Source organism: Acanthopagrus latus, chromosome 23 (assembly GCF_904848185.1).
Source record: "Acanthopagrus latus isolate v.2019 chromosome 23, fAcaLat1.1, whole genome shotgun sequence".
NCBI lineage: Eukaryota > Metazoa > Chordata > Actinopteri > Spariformes > Sparidae > Acanthopagrus > Acanthopagrus latus.
The window spans coordinates 7,302,105-7,327,940 of NC_051061.1; the positions used below are offsets into that span (position 1 = coordinate 7,302,105).

General features: G+C 43.2%; 2 protein-coding genes and 1 long non-coding RNA gene across 6 annotated transcripts; 2 read left to right on the top strand and 1 right to left on the bottom strand.

Annotated features, from left to right (window-relative positions):
* The first annotated feature begins 23 nt into the window (after window positions 1-23).
* Window positions 24-6,124, top strand: adsl (adenylosuccinate lyase). Its single transcript, XM_037088878.1, has 12 exons — window positions 24-311; window positions 2,211-2,414; window positions 2,605-2,649; window positions 2,895-2,974; window positions 3,161-3,332; window positions 3,641-3,687; window positions 3,864-3,954; window positions 4,080-4,149; window positions 4,256-4,403; window positions 4,720-4,900; window positions 5,010-5,186; window positions 5,950-6,124. The coding sequence occupies exons 1-12, from the start codon at window positions 168-170 to the stop codon at window positions 6,034-6,036; spliced, it is 1,446 nt and encodes a 481-aa protein (XP_036944773.1). The 5' UTR covers window positions 24-167; the 3' UTR covers window positions 6,037-6,124.
* A 136-nt stretch (window positions 6,125-6,260) lies between these two features.
* tmem150b (transmembrane protein 150B) lies at window positions 6,261-10,659 on the top strand. 4 transcript variants are annotated; one of them, XM_037088880.1, is made up of 7 exons: window positions 6,261-6,894; window positions 7,006-7,145; window positions 8,164-8,223; window positions 8,366-8,433; window positions 8,566-8,693; window positions 8,812-8,989; window positions 9,914-10,659. In XM_037088880.1, the coding sequence occupies exons 2-7, from the start codon at window positions 7,081-7,083 to the stop codon at window positions 10,123-10,125; spliced, it is 711 nt and encodes a 236-aa protein (XP_036944775.1). In that variant the 5' UTR covers window positions 6,261-6,894; window positions 7,006-7,080; the 3' UTR covers window positions 10,126-10,659. The 4 variants fall into 4 exon arrangements, with proteins under 4 accessions (XP_036944775.1, XP_036944774.1, XP_036944776.1 ...); XM_037088879.1 differs by having other exon boundaries at window positions 7,066-7,145; XM_037088881.1 differs by lacking the exon at window positions 6,261-6,894 and having other exon boundaries at window positions 7,061-7,145; window positions 8,164-8,270; window positions 8,540-8,693.
* Window positions 8,901-14,898, bottom strand: LOC119013953. The gene is made up of 3 exons (XR_005072861.1): window positions 14,754-14,898; window positions 13,660-13,789; window positions 8,901-9,010 (listed from the first exon to the last, which is right to left on the bottom strand). It is a non-coding gene; the product is annotated as an uncharacterized LOC119013953 (long non-coding RNA).
* Between the last annotated feature and the right edge of the window lie 10,938 nt (window positions 14,899-25,836).

A 25,836-nucleotide genomic window follows, 5' to 3' on the forward strand; every position in this document is an offset into this window, starting at 1 on the left:
CGCCGGATTGTACTGTCGTAAAAACGCGCGTCGTCCTCCTCCATGTGATGCCGGGAGCTGCAGTCGGCGCAGCCTCTCGGCAAGCAATAGTGTGTGTCGGTGTGTGTAGGTGTGTGTAGGCGGACTTCTCTCGTTTTTTTTAGCGGACACAACCACGTCTTGCGAGCATGGAGGGAGCCGACGAGTTCATGAAGTACCGCTCGCCGCTGGTGTCCAGGTATGCCAGCAAGGAAATGGCGTACAACTTCAGTGACAGGAAGAAATTCACGACCTGGAGGAAGCTGTGGATCTACCTGGCCAAGGCTGAGAAGGTTTGACACATTGTGGCTCAGTTATAGCAACCATGGCGTGTGCCCTGGCCATCGTTGTCGTGTTCGCTCTATATGCACTTGTTCCATGCTTTATAAGTCCTATGAACTATAGTGTGCGACCTTCAGAGAGCCCTATCAAGTTCCCTGCTCTAAATATAGTTTTAAGGAGGACCCCTAACGTTATTTATGAACTGTTCACGGTCCTCCTCTGCTTCTTGTGCCATGCAATAACCAGAGAACAGTGAACATTAAGCATAAAGTGTAACAATGCACACGTCTCAGCTAGGAGGGACTTGCATTCATAACAATATTTTAAAGGGTCAGTATGCACTTTTGGAGAAGACATACAAACTCAGATTTCTAATGTTTACAATGAGGTCACATGCACAGTAAACAGTACATGTCTACATTAACATCTTACAACATCTCAAATCAGATGTTCTATCAAATGTTATTTTTTTTTCACCATTTAGACACTTTTCCTCCCCTCAGTGCCCTGTCATACAGCAAACACCATCCACATTCTTTACTGAGATAAATGGAAAAGGTTTACAATCATTATCAGAATATATAGAAGAATATAGGAGATGTTCAAACCTAACACGCCTCAATTTTTTTTTTTTTTTTTTTTTTTTTTAATTTCTGCACCACTGCATCAAGTGGAAATATTCTTCATGATTTCCCCCGAATCTCAGTTTTCATGGATTTCTTTCATTTGGAAACTTGTGGTTTTCACCAGAACTTTGACTCAGTTCCTGTGGGTCTGAAGAAGGTTTTGCTCCACAGAATGAGAAGTTGTTGTGCACACTTCAGGGGTTGTTGGAAATCACCTCTGAATCATCTTGACATTTAGCTCCCAAACAGCTGTGTGATACCAGGCCCACGTTTTAACTCTCACAGTTGATCAACAACCACTGAACTTTGTAGCCGCTGATGATTTATAAAATATCTATATTAACATATTTCTCTGTAGCAAAATCTAATTCTGTAATTCTCTTAATTCCGCTGAGGGCTTCCTGCACTCGACGTATTAAAGAGGTCAGGTGGGGTTGACTGTTGACGGACCCTGTCTCACATGCATCACCTCACATCACTAATCAGAACAGATTATCTGAGTCCATCTTTTGTTATTGTTCTGTATATTGAGTTCTTCCTTCGCTACAGTTTGCCTGTTCACATTTAGCGAGGCCTGTGGCCCCCTCTGTGTGGTTAGTGTGTGAAAATAGCATGCAGCGAATGTCACAGTAACAGGAGACCGCCCCCGGAGAGGCTGCGTTTACTGGCCTAAAACCAGCCCAGCCGTTCCTCTGTAGCCTTTTCCCTCAAAGCAATGTTTGTCTTCTTCAGTGACATTTCTTGTACCGAGTCGCTGTGTGCTTGGAATCGGACTGCACACAGTCTGACCTTTGACACAGCAGAGTTTGACGTCGTTAGAGCTTGGACTCTGTGGAATCATGGGGGGGTGAGGTACTCTCAGGAGTTGAGCTCGATTTCTCAGTGAATCCATTCTGTGGTTCCATCTCATGACCCTGTCCAAATGGAAAAAGACTGTAATCTAATCAGGATATTGAGAGCCTTCTCATGAGGCGAGCACATGCCCGTCAAGACAAGACAGAAGGTTGACTGATGTTATCAACAGACTCTCTGTCTCTTTTTTGGACATGGAACTGGAAGCAGTCGTCTCACCTTTGCCCAGATTACCTGCTTCTTAAACTCTCTCATTTGAGAAGCTGAAACTAGGGCCACAACTACCGATTATTTTCATTATCAGTCGATCCTCTGTAGAATCTATAAAATGTCAGAAAATTGTGAAAAAAAGTAATTCATAATTTCAGATATGACACTGAATCGAAAACACATGTTTCAAATTGTCTTCAATATTATGTGTGTCCTCCTCAGGCTTTGGGTCTGCCCATCACAGACGAACAGATTCAGGAGATGGTGAGCCATGAAAAGGACATCGACTTCGCCATGGCGGCCGAAGAGGAGCGCAAGCTCAGGCACGATGTCATGGCCCACGTCCACACATTCGCACACTGCTGCCCCACTGCTGCTCCCATCATCCACCTCGGCGCCACCTCCTGCTATGTTGGAGACAATACTGTAATTACGATTGACGCCGCACACGCTGCTACAGCCTTGGTTACATGATCCATAATCTCATATTTTCTCTCCAGCTTGCCCTTGAAAAAACAAGTCCCATCTAGAAAATCCAATTCCTGTTTTGGGATTACATTTATTGTTTCTTAAAAGGGTTTCATGCTCTCTAAGTTGTTCTGCTTTTCCTGCTCAGGATCTGATTATGCTGCGTGATGGATTTGACATTCTCTTGCCTAAGGTGAGCCCCAGCTGTTCGACTGAAAACACACACACTCCCTTCTATGGAATTGGTGGAAATGGAGGCATGTTTTTCTCTTCTTTGTAAGCCCCAGCTGCTTAGTAACAAGTCAACAATGTAGAAATAATTGAAATGCAGTGTTTTGTCACATAAACCAGAATTAAGCTTATGAACATATGGGGATGACTAATAATATGTATTATGTAATAAATCAGCACTTAAGCCCTTTGTTCTTCTTTCCACAGCTGGCCAGAGTCATTGACAGACTGGCAACGTTTGCAGAGAAGAACGCTAACCTACCCACGCTCGGCTTCACACACTACCAGTGAGTCTGAACACAGCTGCATGTCCTCTCATCAGACGCACCCTGTTTGCAGTGTTGTTTGTTGTCGTCATGTTGTTATCTGACATATTTGTCTGATAACGAACACATAGTGTTTACACAGCCGCTTTTGAAATCTGTTACATTTGGTTGATGGCCGCCGCCTGTGTGCTCCCTCTCTCCCTACAGGCCCGCCCAGTTGACCACGGTGGGGAAGCGCGCATGTCTGTGGCTGCAGGACTTGACCATGGACATGCGCAACCTGCAGCGAGCCCGCGACGACCTGCGTTTCCGGGGAGTCAAGGGGACCACCGGCACCCAGGCCAGCTTCCTGCAGCTCTTTCAGGGGGACCATGAGAAGGTAAAAATCATCTATAACCAGGCATGTTGACAGAGATTATTATTTTAAGATGCAATGTACAAGAATTTGCTACCTGTCAACACCTGTCGTACTCAAAATGAAATAGGGGGCGGCATATCACCAGGGTAACCACTACTTGCTGCTTACTGTAGCTGCCGTTAGTTAGTTAGTTAGCTAACCGTGCAGCTAGCAGTTCGGACTGGGAGCTTGTTTTTTGTTTTTTAGCTTACACGTTTACATATTGCCCCTTTCAGTCATGAGGGATTTAATGTAAACAATTCCCACATTTCATCATTTTATTTCTCCAGGTGGAGGAGCTCGACAGACTGGTGACAGAGATGGCTGCCTTCAAAAAGTGAGTTCTTTACTGAAGTGGGGGAGATTAACAATATTCTGTAATTCACCAGTTCATTTACTAGAAGAAATGTGATTTTTAGCCGCCACAGCTAAAACAAGGCTTGTGTCATTTAAAGAGCTACAGAGACTTGCTCTGTTTATTATCCCTGATGATGTTGTCCCGTTGCTTCACAGATCCTACCTGGTGACTGGACAGACCTACAGCCGCAAGGTGGACATAGACTGTCTGTCCACATTGGCCAGTTTAGGAGCTACTGTTCACAAGGTACACTGCAGCAGCTGGACAAACATACAGTAATGCTGCCACCTAGTGGTGTGTAATCTGTATGTGTTATGATGAAGCAGCCCTTTGTCTGACTTCTTTCTCATCTCTTATCCCTCTGCCTGTAGATCTGCACGGACATCCGCCTGCTCGCCAACCTGAAGGAGATTGAGGAGCCTTTCGAGAAAGAGCAGATTGGTACAGTCACTCACCTCATACAGTCGCATAACACTCAGAAATCCAAAGACGCGCCACCCTCTAGCACAAGCAGTGTGCCAGAATGATGGTGTCTTTGCTCCGGCAGGTTCCAGTGCCATGCCCTACAAGAGGAACCCCATGCGTGCAGAGCGCTGCTGCAGCTTGGCCCGACATCTGTTGGCGCTGATGTCCGACCCGCTGCAAACGGCAGCCGTGCAGTGGCTGGAGAGGACGCTGGACGACAGCGCCAACAGGTCACAGACACGATAGTGTGCTTGACTTTGATGAGATAGTTTGATGTCCATGTTTCAGTATCATTGACTAACAAGCTAAGACTTATTCGTCACGTGATCAGTTAAAGGGACAATTCACGGTAAAATGAAAAGACACAATTCTCCTCTCACCTTTATCTTCTGGTACTCCTTACCAGCTTGTAGTTAGTTGTCAAGTTGTTGAGTTTTAATTTTTTGCTGTGAACTGTCTCTTTAAAGGTATCTGGGCTCTCACTTGGTACTTGACCGAGTGGATACTTGTTCATGTTTACTCATTTTACCCCTTGTTCCTTTACAGGAGGATCTCCCTTCCTGAGTCCTTCCTGACGGCGGACATCATCCTCAGCACCCTGCAGAACATCACAGAGGGTCTGGTGGTCTACCCCAAAGTCATCGAGAGACACATCCGCCATGAGCTGCCCTTCATGGCCACAGAGAACATCATCATGGCCATGGTGAAGGCTGGAGGGAACAGACAGGTATTTGTGTGCGGTTATACGTTTGTAGTGTAAAAAACAAAAAAACAAAACATCTGACCTTTTGGAATCAGCTTTTGTGCTTCACACAGTATATTTCTATTTCCTTCAGGACTGCCATGAGAAGATCCGTGTTCTGTCCCAGGAGGCAGCAGCTGTTGTCAAACAGGAGGGCGGTGATAACGACCTGCTGGCCAGAGTCCAGCGAGACCCCTACTTTGCCCCCATTCTGGGCCAGCTGGACGCCATTCTGGACCCCAAGACCTTTATCGGCCGTGCTCCCCAGCAGGTACAACATGAACAGCGCTGCATTTTTATTCTAGCTCCTCTGTCATTCAGTGTTTTTTAAATTTTGGGTGTCTATACATACATAGAGTACACAAATAATTGAAAAAGAATAATACATCTACAGAGCTTGCAGTAGGGTGCAGAGTAAAAATATCTCTTTTCCTCTTTTTTATTATTGTGTAATTTTATAAGATTTGTCAGGTCCAAATTGATAGTTTTGTTTATCTCAGTATAAGAATTCTCACAGTTGGTTCCAGCATCTCAACAAGGTTTGCGAGCCAATAGTATAACGCTGCTGTAATCACATGGTATCTGTGTTTTGTCAGTGTCAGACATTTTGGTGGTTGCCAGTTTGTGGAAGGAAAAAAAAACAACAACTTGAAAATGGCTGATTTCCTTCAGTATGCGCCCAGCACCTTTACCGCCTTATGTTAGCTAGCCAGTATTTGTGATGTCAGTGCTAGCTATTAGTAATATCAGTGTGTGCTGGTGTTAGTGACCTTGACCTTGGCTTTAGCTAGCATTAGCGAGGTTATCGTTCACTAACGAGGTTAGCCACAACAATCTAGCAACCACTTGAGGGGGCAGATGACTGGAACAACAGTTGTGTTGTGACGTGAATGCAACAGAAGGGGATGAGATGGAGAACCACATTCAGTGGCGGAATGTTTTCAGTAACCCCTTCTTAAAATTTTTCCCAAAAGCACATTTAGAGTGTCAAACATGATAGTGTGTAATATATTCTTTCTCCCTGCCGTGTCCAGGTGACCAGGTTCCTGTCTGAAGAAGTCCACCCCCTGCTGGAGCCTTATAGGGCGAAGATGGATGTCAAGATCGAGCTTGAGCTCTAACGCACACAAACACGTCCGATAATGTAGACAAGAAAACAAGACTTCATGGTGTGTGGCCTCAATAAAGAAAAAAACATTTGCAATAATTTATCCCTGTCAGAGAATTTGTTCATCCAATTCATACACAGTGTTACATTTTTTTTCTTTGAACATACAAACAAATAGAGGTAGATAACATCTGGATTCCATCAACCTTACTGACTAGAACCAAAGGTCACATGTGCAAGCCTGCATTGTAATTATTAACATACCAATTAAATATTGAAGTGATTTATTTAGTCACACGTATATTACTTAATATTTATGGTTGATCGTGACATAATCCTGAGGCCTGAAGATGGTTGCGAAGACCTTTTGTTTTCCCCACTCATTCTAACTTGTACTGTTGGGTAATTTGGCTTCCGGTTCAAATCGCTTACACATTGAGGTTTGTTTTCAGTTAACAGAAAGGAAAAGGTTAACTGTAGAGGGGAGGAAACACACTGTCAGAATTCATAAGAGGTTGTAAATCTAGAAAAAAAAAAAAAAAAACAGCGGCTCAAAGTCCAGCCCAGCTCTCGGATATAACCAGTCGTGTTACCGTACTTTGTGGTGTAGTGCACCACTTTAAGAATTCCAGGTGCTTTATTTGGTTTGTTGTTAAGAATGGCTACTTTCTCTAATATTGAGCCCCCCTCGGTCTACACCCTCCTCCCTCGCAGTGTTTACTTTGTGTGTAACGTCGGGACAAAGTGCGGTCATATCTGAGCCGACCTCATCTATTTGTGTTATTATGGTAATGGCGACGATGATGAGCTACTCTCAATGAAGTTCTAATAGATCCGTGTTTGAATCTTTAACCAGTCATTACTCATCACAGTGAGTACAAATGTTTTTCTCTTACACATATACACACACTCTTAAATTACAAGATTTAACCACTGTCTTTGGTTTCTTCTCTCTTTGTGTTTTTACTTTCCATGTGACCAGCTTGTTTTATATGTGAGAGGTGACAGTTGTTCATGTTTCTCCTCCATATGAACTAAGCAGCAGCTGTAGTGCAACATGTGGCTGTGGGCTTTACTCCCCGTCTGCATGGCTCTCTTTGGTACTGTTGGCATCTGGACTGTGTGAGTATAACTGGCTCTTTTCACTGAGTTTTGCGTTTTTATATTCATATTTACACATAATTTGTAATATTTATTTGATCTATTCATTTATATGGTAATCCCTTTAGAGAAACAAATGACAGTATGTCAGATGGATTACAGGTTAGAGAGTCTTGATAAAGTAAAGGGGCGGCTGTGGCTCAGGGGTAGAGCCAGCGTCCTTTGAACGGAGGGTCGCTGGTTTGATTTCCCTTGTCTGCATGTCAAAGTGTCCTTGAGCAAGATACTGAACCCCAAACTGCTCCTGATGTGCTGGCTGGCGCCTTGCATGGCAGCCACCATGCAAGGTGTATGTATGTACGTATGTATGTATGAATTACTTTAAGTTGCTTTGGACAAATGCGTCTGCAAAATGTAAAAAGTGCCACCAGAACAGCTTCAGTGCACCGTGACATTTATTGTACAAGCCTCAAGACCTCAACTTGAAGGGTTGGACTTCGTTCTTCTCTTATCATCTCTGTATTGATGATGATGGTGGAGAGCGTTGGTTCCCACTTTGGACAAGAGTTGGTGACTGTGAAGGCCGTAGCACAAGGGTGCCCAAACTTCACCACCTGGAAGACCAAGACTAGAGCTCAATGGTGGAACCAAATGTGAAAACCTTCATTATTGCGTTGTAATGAGACAAAAACAGTACTTGGGTCAGAAGTTCCCTTAATTGACCGACTTCCTTGTGCATTGTCACTCACTCTGCCCGACACGCTCAGATTATGAAATGTTTGTTTTCACTGAAAACAGTTTGCTGGCTTGTAAGTTGGTACTCCATATTTAAAATAGTGTCATTTATTTCTAACCTCTGGAAGGCCTCAATTGTTTCTCTTGGTACCTTGTACATACTTGACACTTATCCTGTAGTTTGGGGACCATAATCTAAAGCATTACCATTTATATTTCTTTAAATTTAATAGTATGAAGATGAATTGGATCCCATCACGAAATAAATAAGTGCGAGCTGAGCTTTCACATTTCTTCCCATCAGGTTTGCTGTATCTGTAACAAACGGATCGGTCAACCTGACAGAGGGAGTCCCTTACATCAGGTTGGTGACGAAGAACAGATGAAGTGGTTACAGTGAGCTGATACTGAGTAAGCAGGTGGTAATGAACCAAACAAGCCAGATCATTATGTTCCAAGTTAATGTAAAAATGAAAGCGATTCAATTTTCTCCATCTTCCCTGAAGTGAATGTGGCACCTACACCCCTCAGAGCTGTCTCTTCTCCCAGGTCTGCAACATCTGCTCGGTTTTAGGTAATGACAGATATATGTAGACATTACTGGTTGTAGCAGTCCTTTATCTTAAGCTCTGTCCATCACATGCTTCAGCTGTGGACACAAACAGTTTTCGGATGTCTAGGTGTCCTCTCTGTCTGCGTCCCTCAGCTGTGTGGATCGTGGTGATCCGTTTCCAGCAGGTTAAGGATTTTGGCGACCATGGAAAGGCCAACGTTGCCAGCATTGTTTTGGGATTCATCTCCTCAGTAGGAATCTCTGTCCTCGGAAACTTCCAGGTAATGGCTTCAAAGAATAAATTGATCATAATGAAATAATTACATTTTATTTTTTTAAGCCGACATTATCAGTCTGCACTCTCTAAAATCACTTCTTCCTCTGCCCATGCCCACCTAGCCGTCAGTGGTGCGGAGTCTTCACCTGTTGGGGACGTTCCTAGCTTTCTTCCTCGGCTTGGCCTACTTCTGGGTACAGCTTTATCTAACTTATCGGGCTCAGCCAGCGAAGGATCGATGCTATGCTGGGCCTGTCAGGGCGATCTGCTGCATCCTCTGCACCGTCTCGATTATCCTCAGTATCCTTCATATCTGAACAACTTAAAGAAAAAGTATTAGGTGAATATAGAATCCAACACCAAGTTGATACTTGATATTAATATTATATTCAATAGAAAAAAGAGAGTATTTATAAAGGAGCCTGTGCATATTGTTGCAACTACAAGTGCAATACACACAGCTGTGTGTATGTGTAACTATTTCAGCCATTATGCACCTTTAGCCAAACAGTGTAGCCTAATCACTTCTGCTAGCCTACAATTTCCAACTGTTTATAAAGCACTTTAAGCTAATTTAACCATTTATGCTATCTATTACTGTTATCTTTCTATTTTCTACTGTTTAAATACTAAATACTCGCTTAGCTTAGCATTTATCAATTTGTTACTTTTAGTTAACTATTTTAACTATTAGTTAGTTACCTGACTATTTATCCATTACAGTGAGCTACGTTGGCTATTTTACCATTTAGCCTATCCATTACTTTTAGCAAAATATTTCCAAAAACGTTAGCTTGGCTATCTTTTTAAATCACTTATCTATTACTTGCTCTATTACTTTTTCAACTATTTGTATCTAGCTGTTAGCTCGCTGTTTCTCTTTGCAACACCATATTGGGATTCTTTCTCTATTTATTGTTACTATAGATTTAGCTCATTTTGTATAGCATGGTACATGTAGCCCATAAAGCCTGAGGTGGACAGTATTTTATTATGTAAGGTCCCTCAGTTGTTTGCCACCACTCAAGAATAAACCAGAACAGGAAACTACAGACAGACAGGTACAACATAATATCATACAATAAAAACTGGGACCACACTGAGTCATACAAAAGTGACAACATGCACCACAGAGCAGGTTTTGAAAGTGCCCGTGAACCCTTTGCTGTTGAATTTATTGTCATTGTGCTTTTACTAAGTATCATATTCCTTGACCACTCTCAGTGGCCGTTCTCCACTTTACAGGCCGTTACTCTGCAGCTGCCATCTGTGAATGGATCCTGGTCATGCTGTTCTTCTGCCTGTTTGGCCTTTTCGCAGCCGAGTTCAGACACATCGACTGCCACCAGCTCACGGTACAGAAGGGAGCTCTTGAACATGAGCACAGGCCTTCGACAATAGAAATCAACGGTTATGTTACAAACGCACTTTCCTGAACAGGCGCACACGTGCAACTACGAGTGCATGTGGTTCAAAACCCACAGACTTGTTGCCACGTTGCCTTTAACGTAGGCTTGATGCCTGTACACTAGATTCATGATGTACACATTCAGTTGCTGTACAGAATATTGCTGTTTTAGTGCTTTTCAGTCACTCAGTGGAGAGTTTTTTTACTCTAATTACTAATTATTGTTTTTGGTATTTAACTGTATTATAACCTTGTTGTGCACTTTATTTTCTCATGTCTCAAATGTTTATAAGACCACCATTTCCCCTTTTTTTGGTCATCTTGCCATTACATGACTCACACATTAAAGAACACACAATACATTCATAATTGTATTTTATTTCGTTTGACTTTCAAAAGTCACTCTTTAGCTAGTGAGGAAAGACATAATAAGACATAATGTTTTATCTTGTCTTTTCTCTAAGCTGCATGTGATCTGACTGAATTTGTAAAGCCAGTCTTTGCCAAATACTGCAATAAATACAGCTAACACAAGGTGGCACCGTTCAGCCACCGTTCGCTCCTCACAGTGTCTCAACTTCTATTCAATAATCACCATTTAAATGGAACAATACACAACTGATTTATTCACAGTTCAGCCGTTCACGCATATACATTACATCCTCTCATTTTTTTTGTCCAGTAAACCCCCGGGCACCCCTCTCTCAGCGCGCTACGTCACACTCTATAACACTGTCTCCATCTTTACAGTGTAGCCAGAGCTCATGATTAGTGCATAGACAGTGAATACCAGGAAAAGTCTGGTCATTTTCTCCCTCACCCTCCACCTGTCAGCTGCGCGCTACAGCGGAGGAAGGGGAACAGAAAAGGAGGATGGAGGTATGAAGGAAAGGTTTTGTTAGCAAGAGAGTTATTTCCCCCATGACATAATGCGAGATGAGAACTGTTCTGTGATGTTTGTGGTGCTTTTATGTTGACGAGCTTTGCAAAAAATCCCCATGAAAGGCTACTTCAGGTTTAAGTCTTCAGATCGTCTTTCTTCCCCACTACAGAGTATCTCTTTATTATCAGGAGTTGCCCTTCTACCATCCTCAGTAATAGCGCCGTCCAGCGGGGGCGCCGTGGAGCGCTGCTGCCCTGACGAGCATTTCACTGATGGGAAAATGCAGCTCTGGTGTCGTGCCAGCATGTTTTTTTGGAAGATGCCTCCAGTTTAAACAGAGGTTCTACATTCAGCACGATTTGTCAGGGCTATTTGAGACGGCCAAAACAATGGAGCTCTCACAGCCGTGCCGATAGTGGGAGAGGTCCTACTCTTGGCCACGGCGCTCAAACTATTTCTCTCATCCTAGATCCCTGTTTATTTAAACATACTGTCATGGGGTCTGTTGGCACGGACTCTGGTCGCACTTTGCGATCACATTTTCACTCGTGTTTGCATATTTTGTTGATGTCAATAAAAGAAAAAATCACTGGGGGCATGTAGGGAGCCTTGAGATGGGAATACTGGGCCCCCAGTGTCCTGCTATGTCCCGGCAGCATTCTTTCACATACTCCATGCTGTGTGATCACCAGAGGGGGGCTTTGACGAGCGGGCACAGGGATCAGACGGACAGCTCGGAATTCTATGGGAATTTCTCAAATGCTGTTAGTTAACAGTGTTTGTGCTGCAGGCAGCACGCAGATTTTACACTTGTGGTTAAACAGTGCTGTCTTTGGGTCGCTAATGAACTTGTTTGGTGCAACATGAACTTCAGGTCACACTTGTGGTACACGCAGACGTACACTGGGGGAAGAAGCTCATTTTGAATATGTCAGACGCAGAGACCCAACAAATGCTTGAACCAATTAAAGGATCTTACACAATTTCTAAGAATTGGCCATCTCTTGAATTCATACTCCTCAAAGCATAAAGGGCAGCATATGCATGGCTAACTGAGCTAATGGCAGCTACAGTTAGCAGTCTGGTCTGGGAGCATAGAGTGGTATTAGAAGAAAGGACAGGCTGGGGCTAGCTGGTTAGTATGCTAACTTGAGCTGATATCTCTGATGCAATACACGGACGTCTGACATGATGTTTAATCTCTTGTTTCTTCACATTCTGCTGGTGATTTTAATTTATCTAAAAAAAAAGGAAAACTAATATTTCACAAATTGCACCTTTAAAGGAGCACTTTAAGCCTAAACAAGCTAAATAAACAAACTATCTTTGTTTTCAACACGAATAAACAAACTGACCTGAAAGGACAACACAGTTTCATACTGTTTTACTTTGTTTACATGTGGCGGACCCTGCCACCTTTCCAGCTTCAAACAGTGTCCTGGAACCTTATTTTCCTCTGAGAACAGCTTGTTTATTCAGTTATGGAAAAAATGGATATGTTTGTGTTATTACCTAATAAAAGAAAGAATTTTGAGCTTCTTCACCAAATCTACATAGTGCCCCTTTAAATTCAGCTGGCGTGAATATTTGTATTTAAAGCCCGGCCCATCTTGGCGAGGCCTGTTAAAATGACATACTGTTCTTGAATTACACAGCAGCTCCTACAGAGGAATTAACGGGCAAAGCATCGGCGCCACAACACCCTTAACCCTGCTGTTTTCATTAGCGAGTATAAAAGGCTTCTGATAAAGTCATAGAACTCATAAAAATCACCTGTAGCGACATGCAGAGACTTGGAGGCCCTTGATGCAAATGTCAGAAAAAGGTCTGGATCCTCCATTGGAGCGTAGGAGAACATGGTTTATGTGATGCCCGTCTTGTTGCTTTTGACTTTAATTCAAGGAGGAGGTAATAGCACACATGCTTTCTAGGCCTGCGCTGTAATCTCTCCTAACACCTGCTTGTGCTCTAGTCTCTCTTATCCCTTCAACAGCTCCCCACCAGAAACAATAGCAATGCTTTCTTATCACGCGGCCGAGCGGTCGCCTCCGAGTCCGCTATCAGACATCGGAGTGGTAGCCCCCTTATGTGCAGCCCGTCAGCTCTTATCATCGGAGCGCCAAATCCTGCACATTCCATCTCCAAAAGGCCACTTCATCTGCAAGACAGCGGGCAAACTTTAAGTTCTTTTGGAGAGGACGGGGAGAAAGAGAGATGGGATTGTCCAGAAGTGAGAGATCCAAAGAGGAGATAAAGAGACAGGCGAGAGAGTCTCAGAAAGATGGACCGAGTGATAGAGACAGAGGAGAAGGAGAAAAAGAGAGGAGTGGGCACCAGCAGCCGTGATCTCACCCTCCTCTCCTCTCCTCTGGCAGCAGCTTCCAGAAAGCTGCCCTTTCGCTGAAAAATGCCAAGCGCACCGCATTCCACCGGCCACACAAAGGCCCTCCCTCGTCTCAGCTGCACAGGCACAATCAGACAAGGGATAATTATATAATTAGGCCGGCCGCTGCAGACAGGGACCCTCAGATTGTGTGTTGGTGTGTCATATTTATGTTATCGGACAATGAAGAGAGACTGGCCTTATCAGAGGAGGCAGCAGCAGAGTGTGTGGGGGGCTCCAGCTGTGGCACTTAGGAACAGATGTCACGATAGAGAAGAACGGGTCGATGGACTGACCTTCAGTGTGGCCCGGCTGGGATCAGGGTCTGTATTGTGGTCGAGCCTCAGTGTGTGTGTGATGGAGTCCTGTGAAGAGGTGGGGACTTCTAGGGGTCCAACAACCAGATGATGTAAACAGACAGGGGGCCTGTTTACAAACACAAAAAACAAAACTCAACTGAATTAATTGGTTGTGATGCTCGAAGGGCCTTTCCTCATGGTTTTGCACTGCACTGACATAAACCTCGGTATTTTAGAATGATAACCTAAATGTATGCTAATCAGCTATTCCTTAGCATTCATTCACCAATGATTAGGATTAGTCACTGCCCTCAACATCCGTATGTGTGTTTAAGAATCCATTCATTGATTACTGTTGGCTAACTACCCTTTGTAACTCATTTATCCAATACTTGCAGCTAGCTTTTCCAATCATTTATTGATAACTGTAGCTTACTAGCCTATTTCAACCAATTATTGATTACTGTTGGCTAACTAGCCTATTGCAAAAAAATATTGATTACTGTATGCTAACTAGCCTATTTCAACCATTTATTGATTACTGTTGGCAAACTAGCATATTTCAACACTTTATTGATTACTGTTGGCTAACTAGCCTATTTCAACCATTTATTGATTACCTTTAGCTAACTATTTCAATTATATATCGAATACTTTTTGCTAATGACCCCAACCATTTATTGATCAGGCTACTGCTAACCATTGATCCAATAGGCCTACCCTACTTTTAGCTAACTATTTCAATTATTTGTTTCGACTATCTCAACTATTTATACATTAATTGCTAACTTATTCAACCATTCATTTCATTTTCGTAACCATTTGGCCTGTCTGGATAAGGTCACCATTGAAATGTTCAACCTTCCCCCTTTTCTAGCTTCTTGCTTTTTATCCATTAGTATTAGTATTAATTGCCCAGACTTCATCCAGGTTTTACAGCTGTCTCAATACATGACAAAACAACAAAACAATAAAGTTGTAATTTCTATTTTCTGAACTACCCCCAAATCTTTCCGTGTAGCCCTGTTGACTTAGCTGCAGAAGTGCCCCTGGTTGTGGAGTCACCGCAGTAAATGGCCGCCAGAACTTACAGCCAAACAGATGAGACCACCTCTTCCCTCTTGTCGAGGCAGGATCCACGCTCCCAGACGAGAATCGAGCCTGTGTCCTGCTCAGCTGGCCCCCACCCAACAATCTCCCCTCGCACCGTGGCCTTGGCTTTGGGTGTGTCTCCACTCGCACGGGACAGCACAGAATAGACTATTGTTGATCGCACAAGACAGAGAGCTAAGGGAAGAAGGAGGGGTGGTGGAGGGGGACGGAGATGGTGGTGGTGGTGGTGGGGGGGGGGGAGAAATTAGCTTTTAACGAGCGAGTGAAAAGCACATGGACAATGAAGTATGGCTCCCCTCATTTATATGTGCACTGATGCAAATCCAGTGGACATTTATTCTCCCACACACACCACACATCTTCCTCCGGGAGTTCTAGAGGTATGGAGCACCAGGCAATCACGGCAAACACTGGGCATCTGGTGCTTCACAGAAACAACTGTGTCAAGAAGTCAATAGCGCCAGACCCAATCTTTTTGCAAAGCTTAAGAGCTTGCATGTTCACACTGTTGTGTATCAAACACAGTTTTCATTGCTAAAATATGGGCTGCAAATGCAGAATAGTTGCCATGTTTTTGGATAATTGAAGGCATGCAAGCTAGTTCACTCAGTTAAAATGTGCAGCTAGCGGTTTTATTAGCTTCCCCAAATCTGTCAGGATTGGCATCTCGGACTGCTGGGTGAGTGCTTGTCTTCACGCCATCAGTTAGCAATGAGCACCCACCTCCGGAGGCCGGAGCCATAACATCAGACTATCGCCTCTTGCAGTACAAAGTGGTTTAAGTAGACAGGGTAGGCCTTGCTAGTGGTTAGCATGCTAACTTCAGAAGATATCTCTGCAACATAGATGTCAAAAGAGTTATTTTCTCATATTCCATTGAACATTTTAGTTAAGCTTTTAATGTTTTGAAGGTGCAATATGTAAGAATTAGCCACCTGCGGGAATCATACCAAAAAACAAACAAACAAACAAAAAAACAGTGGACATTGTATTGCAAGAGTGACAGCTAACTGTAGTGGCCGTTAGCTCAGTTAGCTCAGTTAGCTGTGCATCTAGTGGTCCAGACAGGGAACACAGTGCACCTAAGGAGTATCATACAATGCATATACCTCATGACATCAAAACTGGTATTTTTTCTCAACGTAATGTTTTCATTTAAATACATAGTGCACATTTATATTGAAGTTCTTACATGTTTCAGGAAAAGAGTGAGGTATCTTATCTCCTGTACGTTTGTGGTTTAGAACATTTTAGCCCATTAACTTTAAATTTCCTTACACAGATTACATTAGCCCTGACCATTTTTTCAAGTGCAGCAAAGTTTTTCAGATCGATTTTCGCTTCAGGGAATCCTCCACTTTCTGGATAATAGAAAATCAATCTTGAATTCATGGTGTGCTTCAGAAGAGTAATGTGAACCATTGTAGTTAATGAGCCAAAACATGCGGAACGTGTGTGCAGTCCTCTACATTCCTCTTACTACTCAGCACGTATGGTATTTTGTCCTTTTATAGGGGATGATCATGACACACATAAACACACATTTACATGAGACATACGCTTCTGTGGGACCGTAGATGAAAAACTGTAAGGAATTGCTTTATCTCACATAACCACAGGTGACTGTTTGCCTTGAACATCAGCAAACAGTCATTAGCGCTTACGAGGCTCCAATCGTCTGTCTCTTTGGTGAGATTACTGCTTTTGAACACGTGGAAAAAGAACAGATCTTCATGTGGCAGAGAGCATCACTCTCATGGCAACGCAAAACAACCCTCTTCAATTACAGATTCTCATCCCGTTCAGAGAAGATGTTCACATGTAAGCCTGAGCCGCAGAACTATATTTGGGCTACAGAAGTTTTCGGAGATGGTGAGAAACTACTATCTAAGTAGAAAACGGCTGACATCACCAAACGTTTCTGCTCTCAATCATGCTGTTTTTAGACACTGGCAACAATCTCTTAAGCTTTGTTTGTCCCCAGAGGTTTGCATTGCTTTGGAGCTTGTTGAACATTTTTTGGAGGGAACAAGAAGTGATTTGGCAGAGGTCAGCTTTATTGGCATGGAGCATGAATTAAAAATATAAGCTTTTTCATGTCATGTCACGTTAATTTGACTGGTGCCACTTAAAAGTGAATGATGGAATCCATGATGCGTGTCACCGTTAACAATGACTGATGCACTGTAAAATGACTAAACTGACAAATTGCTCACTTTGTGTGACAGTGGTCTGAGCCACCCTCTGAGGTCCAGTTCAGTTGCCCACTCACCATACCAGTATAACAAAGCCGTTCTCAGACTTGAACACACACTTCATAGGTCACTTACAGACAAACTGTGCAGAAAATCAATACATCAGCATCCAGGTCAGGGAGAGAGGTCAAGAAAGCTTATTCTCTATTTATCCAAATTCCCACTCTCCATGCTAACCTTTCGCGCGATGCTAGTCGGGCTTGCCAGAGCCATTCTCTCCTCTCTAATGTCTTGACCTTTTTGTCTTGTTGGAGGACTTGACAGCGGGGAGAAGGGTATAGCTGCTGTGCCACGATGGAAAATACACGCAGGGATTATGTAAGAGGCCGTGACATTTTGGAGTGGGCTGTGACCTGCGCTGCTCCTTCACTGCTTTGAGGATCAGTCAGACGCTCGCTCAGACAGACCCCCGAGGTTGGCGCCACTCGTGGGCTGAATTGATGTCTTGATGCGGCATCAATTAGAGTAACAGTAAAAAGGCTTACTATGGGCTCACTCTATGCAATGCAACAAAGACGTCATTATCAGTGCCACACAGCACCTTATATGGCCTGGTGAAGGTTCTCCTCCACTCAACAATGCAGTGCTGGAAACACTTTACAGTAAGGTGTAGTGGTTACTGAGGAGCGAGTAAAGAATGGATTGGGAACACCTTGATAGTTAATTGTTAATGATTATTTACTCAAGGACTGTGATTTGAGGACTATATTGTAGATAACGATGAGTTGCTGCAGAACAGACTGGGAGATAATTTGTTAATGAATCATTAGCTAATGATTAGTTCATAAATCAACATACTGACTACTTTCTTCATGAGTTGTTCTTGATTAACTATCAACCATCTACTGAGTGGCATGAACTAGTGATGACTCATTAATTCCTAATAACTGAATCATAGTTACTCTTTTTGGGTACCCTCAAGTAATGACCACCATCACAGAGTAGTTACCCACTGTAGATTTGTTAATTACTTAATCATTATTTACTCTTTTTGCGTACCTTATTGTAAAATAAGAAAAGGTGACGATGAAACGAGGGATGTCCATTGGTCAGTATTTCTATATCTTAGCTGCAGAGCATAGAAAAAACTGAAAAAATGCACAGTGTGATTTAATAATTGCAACACTTATTTTGTCATATACAATTTGTCTTGTCCATATGTAGAGGATTCACAAAAAGACTGGGATTAAAAAGTGGATTTATCATCACTCCTATATATCAACCTGACTGCAGCAGTGGTCAGTCTCTGGTAAGTGCTGAATTAACTGAGAGTTGACTTTATTTTACACGTACAGACACAGTCACATTAATCTTGTGCCATTGTCTCGCTAATGTGAGTTTAGGGCTACAGCGAAGTAATGTGGTTGTTTGGGATGGATAAACACTGAGTGACTCAGATAAACATGATTGATCCTTGCTTCGCTGTGGTTTCACCGCTCACTTGTGATCATCTGACGTGGCTCAGGCACAAATGTTCAAAGGTGTTTTATTCGTCTGAAGTTTTGTATGTGTTCGTTTCGTTCGTAGACTTCCCTATCCCGACTAATGAAACACTGGTCGCGTTAACTTGCCCAAACGTTTGGATATGATAAATGTTTGTAGAGCGAAGGTTTTGGGATTCTTAGATTCAGTGTAATTGTTATGTGTTTATTGGTTCCATGCTTTCTATTTGTGTCATCTCGAATGCTTTTATCTGGGTCATGTGATTGCCTCTGACTGGCTGTTGTTACAACACAGGTAAAGCCGCATTGTGTTAATACAGTTTCACAAAGTGACCCAGGATCCTCTGATGGGTTGAAGGTGCAGCTTAAAAGTGTATTTTAATCTGACATGTGTTAACAATTTATCAGCTCGTCCTTGCATATTGTTTTAACTCCAGCAAAAAGCAAGACAAAAAAAATATGTCGCACTCTCAAAATGTTTTGTCTGGTAGCACATTCATGATCATGATAGGAATGATTAGTCCTTTGTGTGGAAACAAGCAGATGTCCGTGACTTTGGCACCTGACCAGAGCTCTCTGATGAACCTGAAGTCCGATCCAAAGCTGGGCCAGGCCATGGGAAACTTGACGTCAAAGAAGTTCCCCCTCCAAAATAAGTAACCTTTTTTCCTCTCCTCTCTGGTCTGGCCTGCATATTCATATTTCACTGGTATTTCCGGATGGCTCCCACATTTGCAAAATAAAGGCCATCAGAGTAATCATTATAATGTTGAACAATAATAACTGGGGGAACTGAATGAAAGCTTGGAGAGGCTTGTTGACCTTTCAGAGCTAAACTGGTCCTGGCTTCTGTCTGTGCACTGCTGAGCCCATTGTGTTCCCAGACCTTATCATTGTGTTGCAGTTTCCTCTCCCTGCTGCGTGTGCACACATGTGCATGTGTGAGAGTGAGCGTATGAGTTGATGCGTGTGCGCGGGAATCCTGTCCTTGTGTGTATATATGTGTGTCTGTGTGTGTGTGTTTGTGTTAAAAATGAACTGGACCGGCGTACAACAAAGGTACAGAGACTAGAGGAGTGATACACACTGTTTCACACTTACTGGACCTCTCTCTCTCTCACACACGCACACATACAAACACACTCACACACATGATTTCACACATCTGGATCGAAGGTTTACATCTTGATGAGACATTTCAGGGTGCTGGATGGTTAGCAGAGTTGCTGTCACTTGTATTAGAACACACACGATGACACCATGAGGGGACGTCATTTAACATTCAAACAGATGCAACAATATGAGGTGTAGCAATGTGACATGTGGCTCTTTAAAGGGTAACTCCACCAATTGCACACATTAAAGTGTGTGTACAGGCCTTGGGGAGTACTACTGCATATGTGAAATGGTAGTCTAAAGCCTTTTGTGGCTCCAGAGGAAGCTGAATTTAATCTAATAAATTGCCTCTGCATGACATAAAAAGATATTTCTTAATGCCTAAGCAATCAAAATAAACAAACTATTTTCTTTTTCAGTAAACTGAATAAACAAACTGATCTTAACAGACATCTCAATTTCATGCCATTTACTTTTTTTATATGTGGCGGACCCTGCCACATTTCTACCTTCGAACAGTGTTCTAGGAGCCTTATTGGCTTGCTTATTCCGTTATGGAAGTTTTGGTTGAGAGGTGAAACATCCTCAAATAACATGAAACAGGTCCAGTTGCCTATGATACAGCACTTAGTTTGAATTTCTTCTCCAAAACTACATAGTGCCCCTTTAAACTGTCCATAATGAGTCAAACGGTGTTATATCCTACATTACCCACAGTGCAACATGACATCACTGGAGCATGCAGCTTCCCCTGGAGCCACAAAAGGCTTTATAAATTTCTTCACATTTACATAAGTACTCCCCAAGACCTGTAAACACACTTTAATGTATAAGATTGGTGGAGTTACCCTTTAACAGATGCACCTTTTATCAAGGAAAAAGACAGAAAAAAAAGTTACTTAGAGAGTGCAAAACCATAATATAATCTGCCACATTTCAAACACTTTATTTGATAAATGCATAGAGTGATATCATCAGTGGATGATGCAACCACACTATGGAAATGAACAGATGGTTGGCAAGACATTATTTCATTCAAGAGTGAATATGATCTCATGGATGTGTCACAGTAACACGAGCGCACACAAAGACACACACACACACACATGCACACACACACACAGAGCTGGTAGATGTCATCGAAAGAACCGGTGCGACTTTTTCCTCCCTCTGCATCACATCTCAGTCAGTGCTGCGGCTAAATCCTCCTGAAAAACAGTGAGGCTCATTCATAAAAGTTAATAGCTGATGAGAGCTGCAGTTATCAGAGTATTACTACAACTCAGAAATGAGTGATGGAGTCTGCTCTCACCAGTCCGTCCCACACGTAAGAGAGAGACAGAAAGAAAGAAGGGGTCAAGAGAAAGAGCCACTGCCTCCACCTGTCACCCCCCCTCCAGCCTCCTCCTCTGACTGGTGTAGGAGCGAGACATCCTATGATGTCACGGCCAGCTCTGTTCTTCTGCACAATACACCCACACCTCCGGGGTTTCCCCTACCCCGGCAACAGGGGGAGCTGTTGTGTGCTGGTGGTATGTGCGCTATGAGTCATCGCCTCCTTTCTCCCACGCAGGACACACACGCAGCGGCTCACACACACACACACACACACAAGCACTTTTAACCAGCCGTACACAGCTGCTGTCAGCTCCATAGTGATACACAGACACACACATACACAAACACAACGGTGCATCAGTGGGTACACAGTGCAGCGTATGGACAGAAACGAAAGGGGCTTCATTTGGGATGTGGGGGCAGGCTGATGGAGATGTTGCCAGGGGCAACTGATATCCCAACACAACTCTGACCCCGCTAACGCCCGTGGCTTATCGAATCAATGGCAGTATTGATACTCATGGAGAGAGTGAGACAACAGAGAGAAAGGAGTGAAGGACTGTATATGTGTTTGTGTGTGTGTTTGTGAGAGAGAGAGTGATGCACCACTGACTTTGTGCTTTTTGTGTATTGCTGTTTACAAATGTTTGTGTTCTTCTGTTTTTACAAAAGACCCAAAACTCAGGCAGCTCTCTGTATTCGTGTGTGTGTGTTGATGAGGTGAAAAAAGTGAAAAGTGTGTGTGTGTGAGAGTGTGATTTTTTTTCTCTGCCCCACATAGCCCTGTATGTTTCCTCTGACCTTGTGCCCGTGTGTGTGTGGCGGTGTAAATCGCTCCAACCAGGATCAGATGTGCTTTACACAGGACTATACAACAGACTTATGTCAAGTACTTCAACATCAGTGTGGCATAATGTTACAGGCACCTATCTATTGTGTTACAGAGACATCTACTGAAGTTAGCATTCTAACCAGCTAGCCCCGGACCATCCTGTATACTAAAACAATGTAGATAACCCCATAGCCCCCTTTAGTTTCAGCTGGGATACGTGAAAGTGAGTTTGCTATTTAGTCTAGTAAGTAAACAAAATAAACTCAAAAAGTATTGGGAAAGGATTCTGGTGTCCAGCTATGTACGCTTGGAGGCTGGTATGCATTAATAAAAACAAAACAATGAGCTGAAAGACTCTAAAGTACTTATTAAGCTAGGAGAAGTCGGTGCTAATTATCTGTTACATCTATTACAAATGACAAACACTTCATTTAGATATATAAAAGGTGCATAATTGGTGCAACATTTACCACAAAAAGAACTGTTAGCTCTTTCCAAAATCACCTCACATATATCTAGTTCACGCCAGGATAACAACGAGCCATCTTTTCTAAGTGCTGTCTGTTAATGCAGTTGGCTGTCGTCATCCACACATCCCGACTTCCTGACATTGGTTGCGCGTAAAGCTGTTCCATACAGTCGGATGCGGCCGGGATCTATAGCTGATCTGCTGATGTCAGGCCCGATAAGGGAGTATCTACAACAAACCACCTCTGGCCATCAAAGCTATCCTACCATTGTTCCCCCACGCACAGGAAGCAAGGTTTGTTGTGTTATTGTTGGATGAGGGAGAAAGAGTGAGGGAGCTGGGATAAGGCAGTGTGTGTGTGTGTGTGTGTGTGTGTGTGTGTGTGTGTGTGTGTGTGTGTGTGTGTGTGTGCGCAAGTTTGAACTTGATTGTTGCGTTTTGTGTGTGTTCCAATATGTGAGCAGCATGTCACATGTGTCATATTGATCCTTGTGGTGTGAATGGCGGCGCTGGGGGGGGGGTCGCCTGTAACGTACCTGAATCAGAACGGAAGAGGAGCTTAACGGCCCCTCTGCTCAGCGGAACACGGGGCCGCGCAGGAAAACACCTGGGAGCCGAGGGAGAACAAACAAACCCTGAGGAGGGAAGAGGAAGACGAGGGAGAGGAGAGGCAGGATGAGGAGGGGAATTAAACAGAGAGAGAGAGAGAGAGAGAGAGAGAGAGAGAGAGAGAGAGAAAGGCAGAGCAGCAGCTGCTGTTGAAGCCATGTGGAGTCCAGGAAGAGGAAGACGAGGATGAAGAGAGAGTTCCGGTTGATCCGTCGGCGTTGCATCATTAAGGCTGAGCTGCCTCAGGATGAGTTGGTTTGTAACTGTCGAAACTAAGCTGAGGCATTCATGAAGAGTCTCGGGAGTGTTGACTGGCAGAGATCAGAAATTTGTGGCTAAGTTTGTTTTTAAAGGAAAGGATTTACTTGTGTTTGCTGTCTTGCTTTCTTGTTTTTACAGGAGGCTAAATAAAGCTAGCATCAGCAACCACTTAGCTTATCATATTTTGATTATCCTTATTATGGTTTTTAAAATCCTTTTTGTGATGAATGAAACAAAAGATTGAAGGTATTGTGAGCTTTATATGTACTGGTAGGTAGACTTTATTACCTGACAGAGCTTTTTGCTAAGCTAAGCTAAATGGCTGTTAGCTGAGTGATATCGATCATCTTGTCTGACTCTTGGAGAGCAAGCTGACAAAAATGTTTTCCAAACTGTTGTATCATTGCTTTAAAATGTCTATATCTGTACATTAATGTAGGAATGGCTACCAGCCCTCCTTTTTAATGTTCTCAACCTTTTCCCAGTTCCAGATCACTTCTCCTCCGCATGTCCTCAGTTCTGTGTTAATATTAATTCCACATCTTGACCTGACACTGAAGACAGTTGTGTTTCCAATACACTGCCATGGTTACGTGAGTTTTTTACATTAGCTCCGTCACACCTGCTGTTGTTATCAGTGACAGGCTGCTAACCAGCTAACATGATCTGGGCATAGAATAAGTCCATTACACAACCAGCTGGAGGACCTCAGCTGTGTTAGGCTCTTAAAGGGGCATTTCAAAGCAACATGAAAAATTCTGAATTTTAATCTTACCTGTGGTGCTACTTATCCATCTCTCTCCTCTTGAACATAATGGAACTAAATGGCACTCATCTCGAGGGGCCCAAACCACAAAGAAAAATCCATTTGAAAAACCTCAACTGCAATGAATTTTTGCAGAAGTCATGACCATACTACCTGAGATAATCCACAGACCTTGTTGTGGGAGCGGTTTCACATAGGAACTGTTTTTTTGGTATCGTATCCAGGTGTGTGGTGCTTCAGCTGTGTGAAATTGATGAAAAACAGTATAATATAGGACCTTTAAAACTCTCGGCACATTACAGAAAGACAGTGAGTACGGGAGCGAACCCTGTGAGCTTGCACATGCAGCATGCACATTATATTATGGCTTATTTGAAAAGTAAGGCAGCTGCAGCCTTTGTGTGGACAAATTATGCACGTCATTCGTCAAACCTTCACTATCTTTGGTTAAAGTTCTTTTAAAGTTTTTGCACTTTCATCCTTATGTTAGTTAGAGAGACACCTTCATCTTGATTGCTACACGCCCTGTGACTGAACACTAGTAAATTCATTGTCTTTCTGTAATGTGCCGTTTGTTTTAAAGGTCCCATATTATACTTTTTCATCAATTTCACACAGCTGTCAGAGGTCCAACAACACTGTATTCGATATGCATTGCCCCAAACCCATCCATGCTCCTGAATTTCAGCTGTCTAACAGTCGCTAAAGTGAGCTCTACTGTGCCTGCACCTTTAAAATGCTGGTGGATGTATCGCTATGGCTCGTGGAGATGCTGTCATTCAACCATACCAGTTTGACCCAGAATGGGACCCAGAAGGAGAGGCTCCTGAAGAAGTACAGACTCTGCGGCTGCAGCCGGACGTTTCAGAATGGTTAGTGTGTCTGAATAATGCTAGTTTGTTCATATGTATTGTTACAGTACTTACCGTGTAGCTAATGCTAGCTCCTGCTATTGGTAAAGGTAACTTATAGTTCTTCGGCAACTGTAAATACTATCAAACCTCGGCGACACTTACCTGTGGCTCGGGTGCAGTTGCTGGGTCCGGTATGTTTGGGATCCTTTTATGAGGGTCAGTGTCGAGGCAAAGCCAGCTTTGCACTGACCATCATTACTGAAGCAGTCCAATGTGAAGTGGTTAGTACACACATACAAGCTAACGTGAACTGCAGCCGGCATATTGTCATTAAAAATGAAACGCAACCACTGTCTCTTCAGTTCTTCTGTAGCTGGGACAGATAATCAGATAATCACTGATGCTGATTTATACAGCCAACAACAGAGTAATTTGCGTGTTTAGCTCTGAGCGATGACATTGCGAAACACTAATAACTGACCGCCGGACACACCGAACTTCACCTTGAGGATGAACGCCCCCCCCTCTCGGATACCTCCGGGGAGAGGGGGGAGTGTTTTTGTGCCGGCCTATGAAAATGTCTCCTGTCATTAGGTAACGACAGGAGCTGAATCTGAACAGCCTGTAGGAGCCCCGTTTTACCAGTGGGTGAACTGCAGAGACCATGCAGGACTTGTCTGCTTTCCTCATTCTTTGAGATGGTAGGCTCAGGGAAGACCAGTTCATATTTGTAGAGACCAAAGAAAACTTGTTTTTCACAATATGGGACCTTTAAGTGTGCTTGTTTCTTTTATGTGACACTCAACAAATGTATCGCCATGCAGAGAGAAACATGCATCTACTCACGGACACAAAGGCTTGTGCTCGTGAAAGCATGGGATTGAAACATTAACGACGTCCTCCTCAGCTAAGCTGTAACTAGCTTAGTTAGCTAGCCTCTCATCAGTGAGTAGATACATGCTTTATTATGCATGGTGATACAGCTGGTGGGTTTATTTCAGTAAAACTTTATAGCATAAATGGATAAACAGCAACACAGGTAAAAGTGTGTATGAAAAGTATATATTTTCCATTTTAGGGTGAACTGTCCCTTTAAGATTAGGGTCTCCTCAACAAGAC

Bases quoted from the DNA above. Each gene is read 5' to 3' on its own strand.
- tmem150b (XM_037088880.1), top strand. From the start codon at position 7,081: ATGTGGCTGTGGGCTTTACTCCCCGTCTGCATGGCTCTCTTTGGTACT. The intron at 7,146-8,163 runs GTGAGTATAACT...TCTTCCCATCAG, and splicing joins ACTGTTGGCATCTGGACTGT to GTTTGCTGTATCTGTAACAA. The intron at 8,224-8,365 runs GTTGGTGACGAA...TCTTCCCTGAAG, and splicing joins GAGGGAGTCCCTTACATCAG to TGAATGTGGCACCTACACCC.
- adsl (XM_037088878.1), top strand. From the start codon at position 168: ATGGAGGGAGCCGACGAGTTCATGAAGTACCGCTCGCCGCTGGTGTCC. The intron at 2,650-2,894 runs GTGAGCCCCAGC...TTCTTTCCACAG, and splicing joins TTGACATTCTCTTGCCTAAG to CTGGCCAGAGTCATTGACAG. The intron at 3,955-4,079 runs GTACACTGCAGC...CTCTGCCTGTAG, and splicing joins TAGGAGCTACTGTTCACAAG to ATCTGCACGGACATCCGCCT.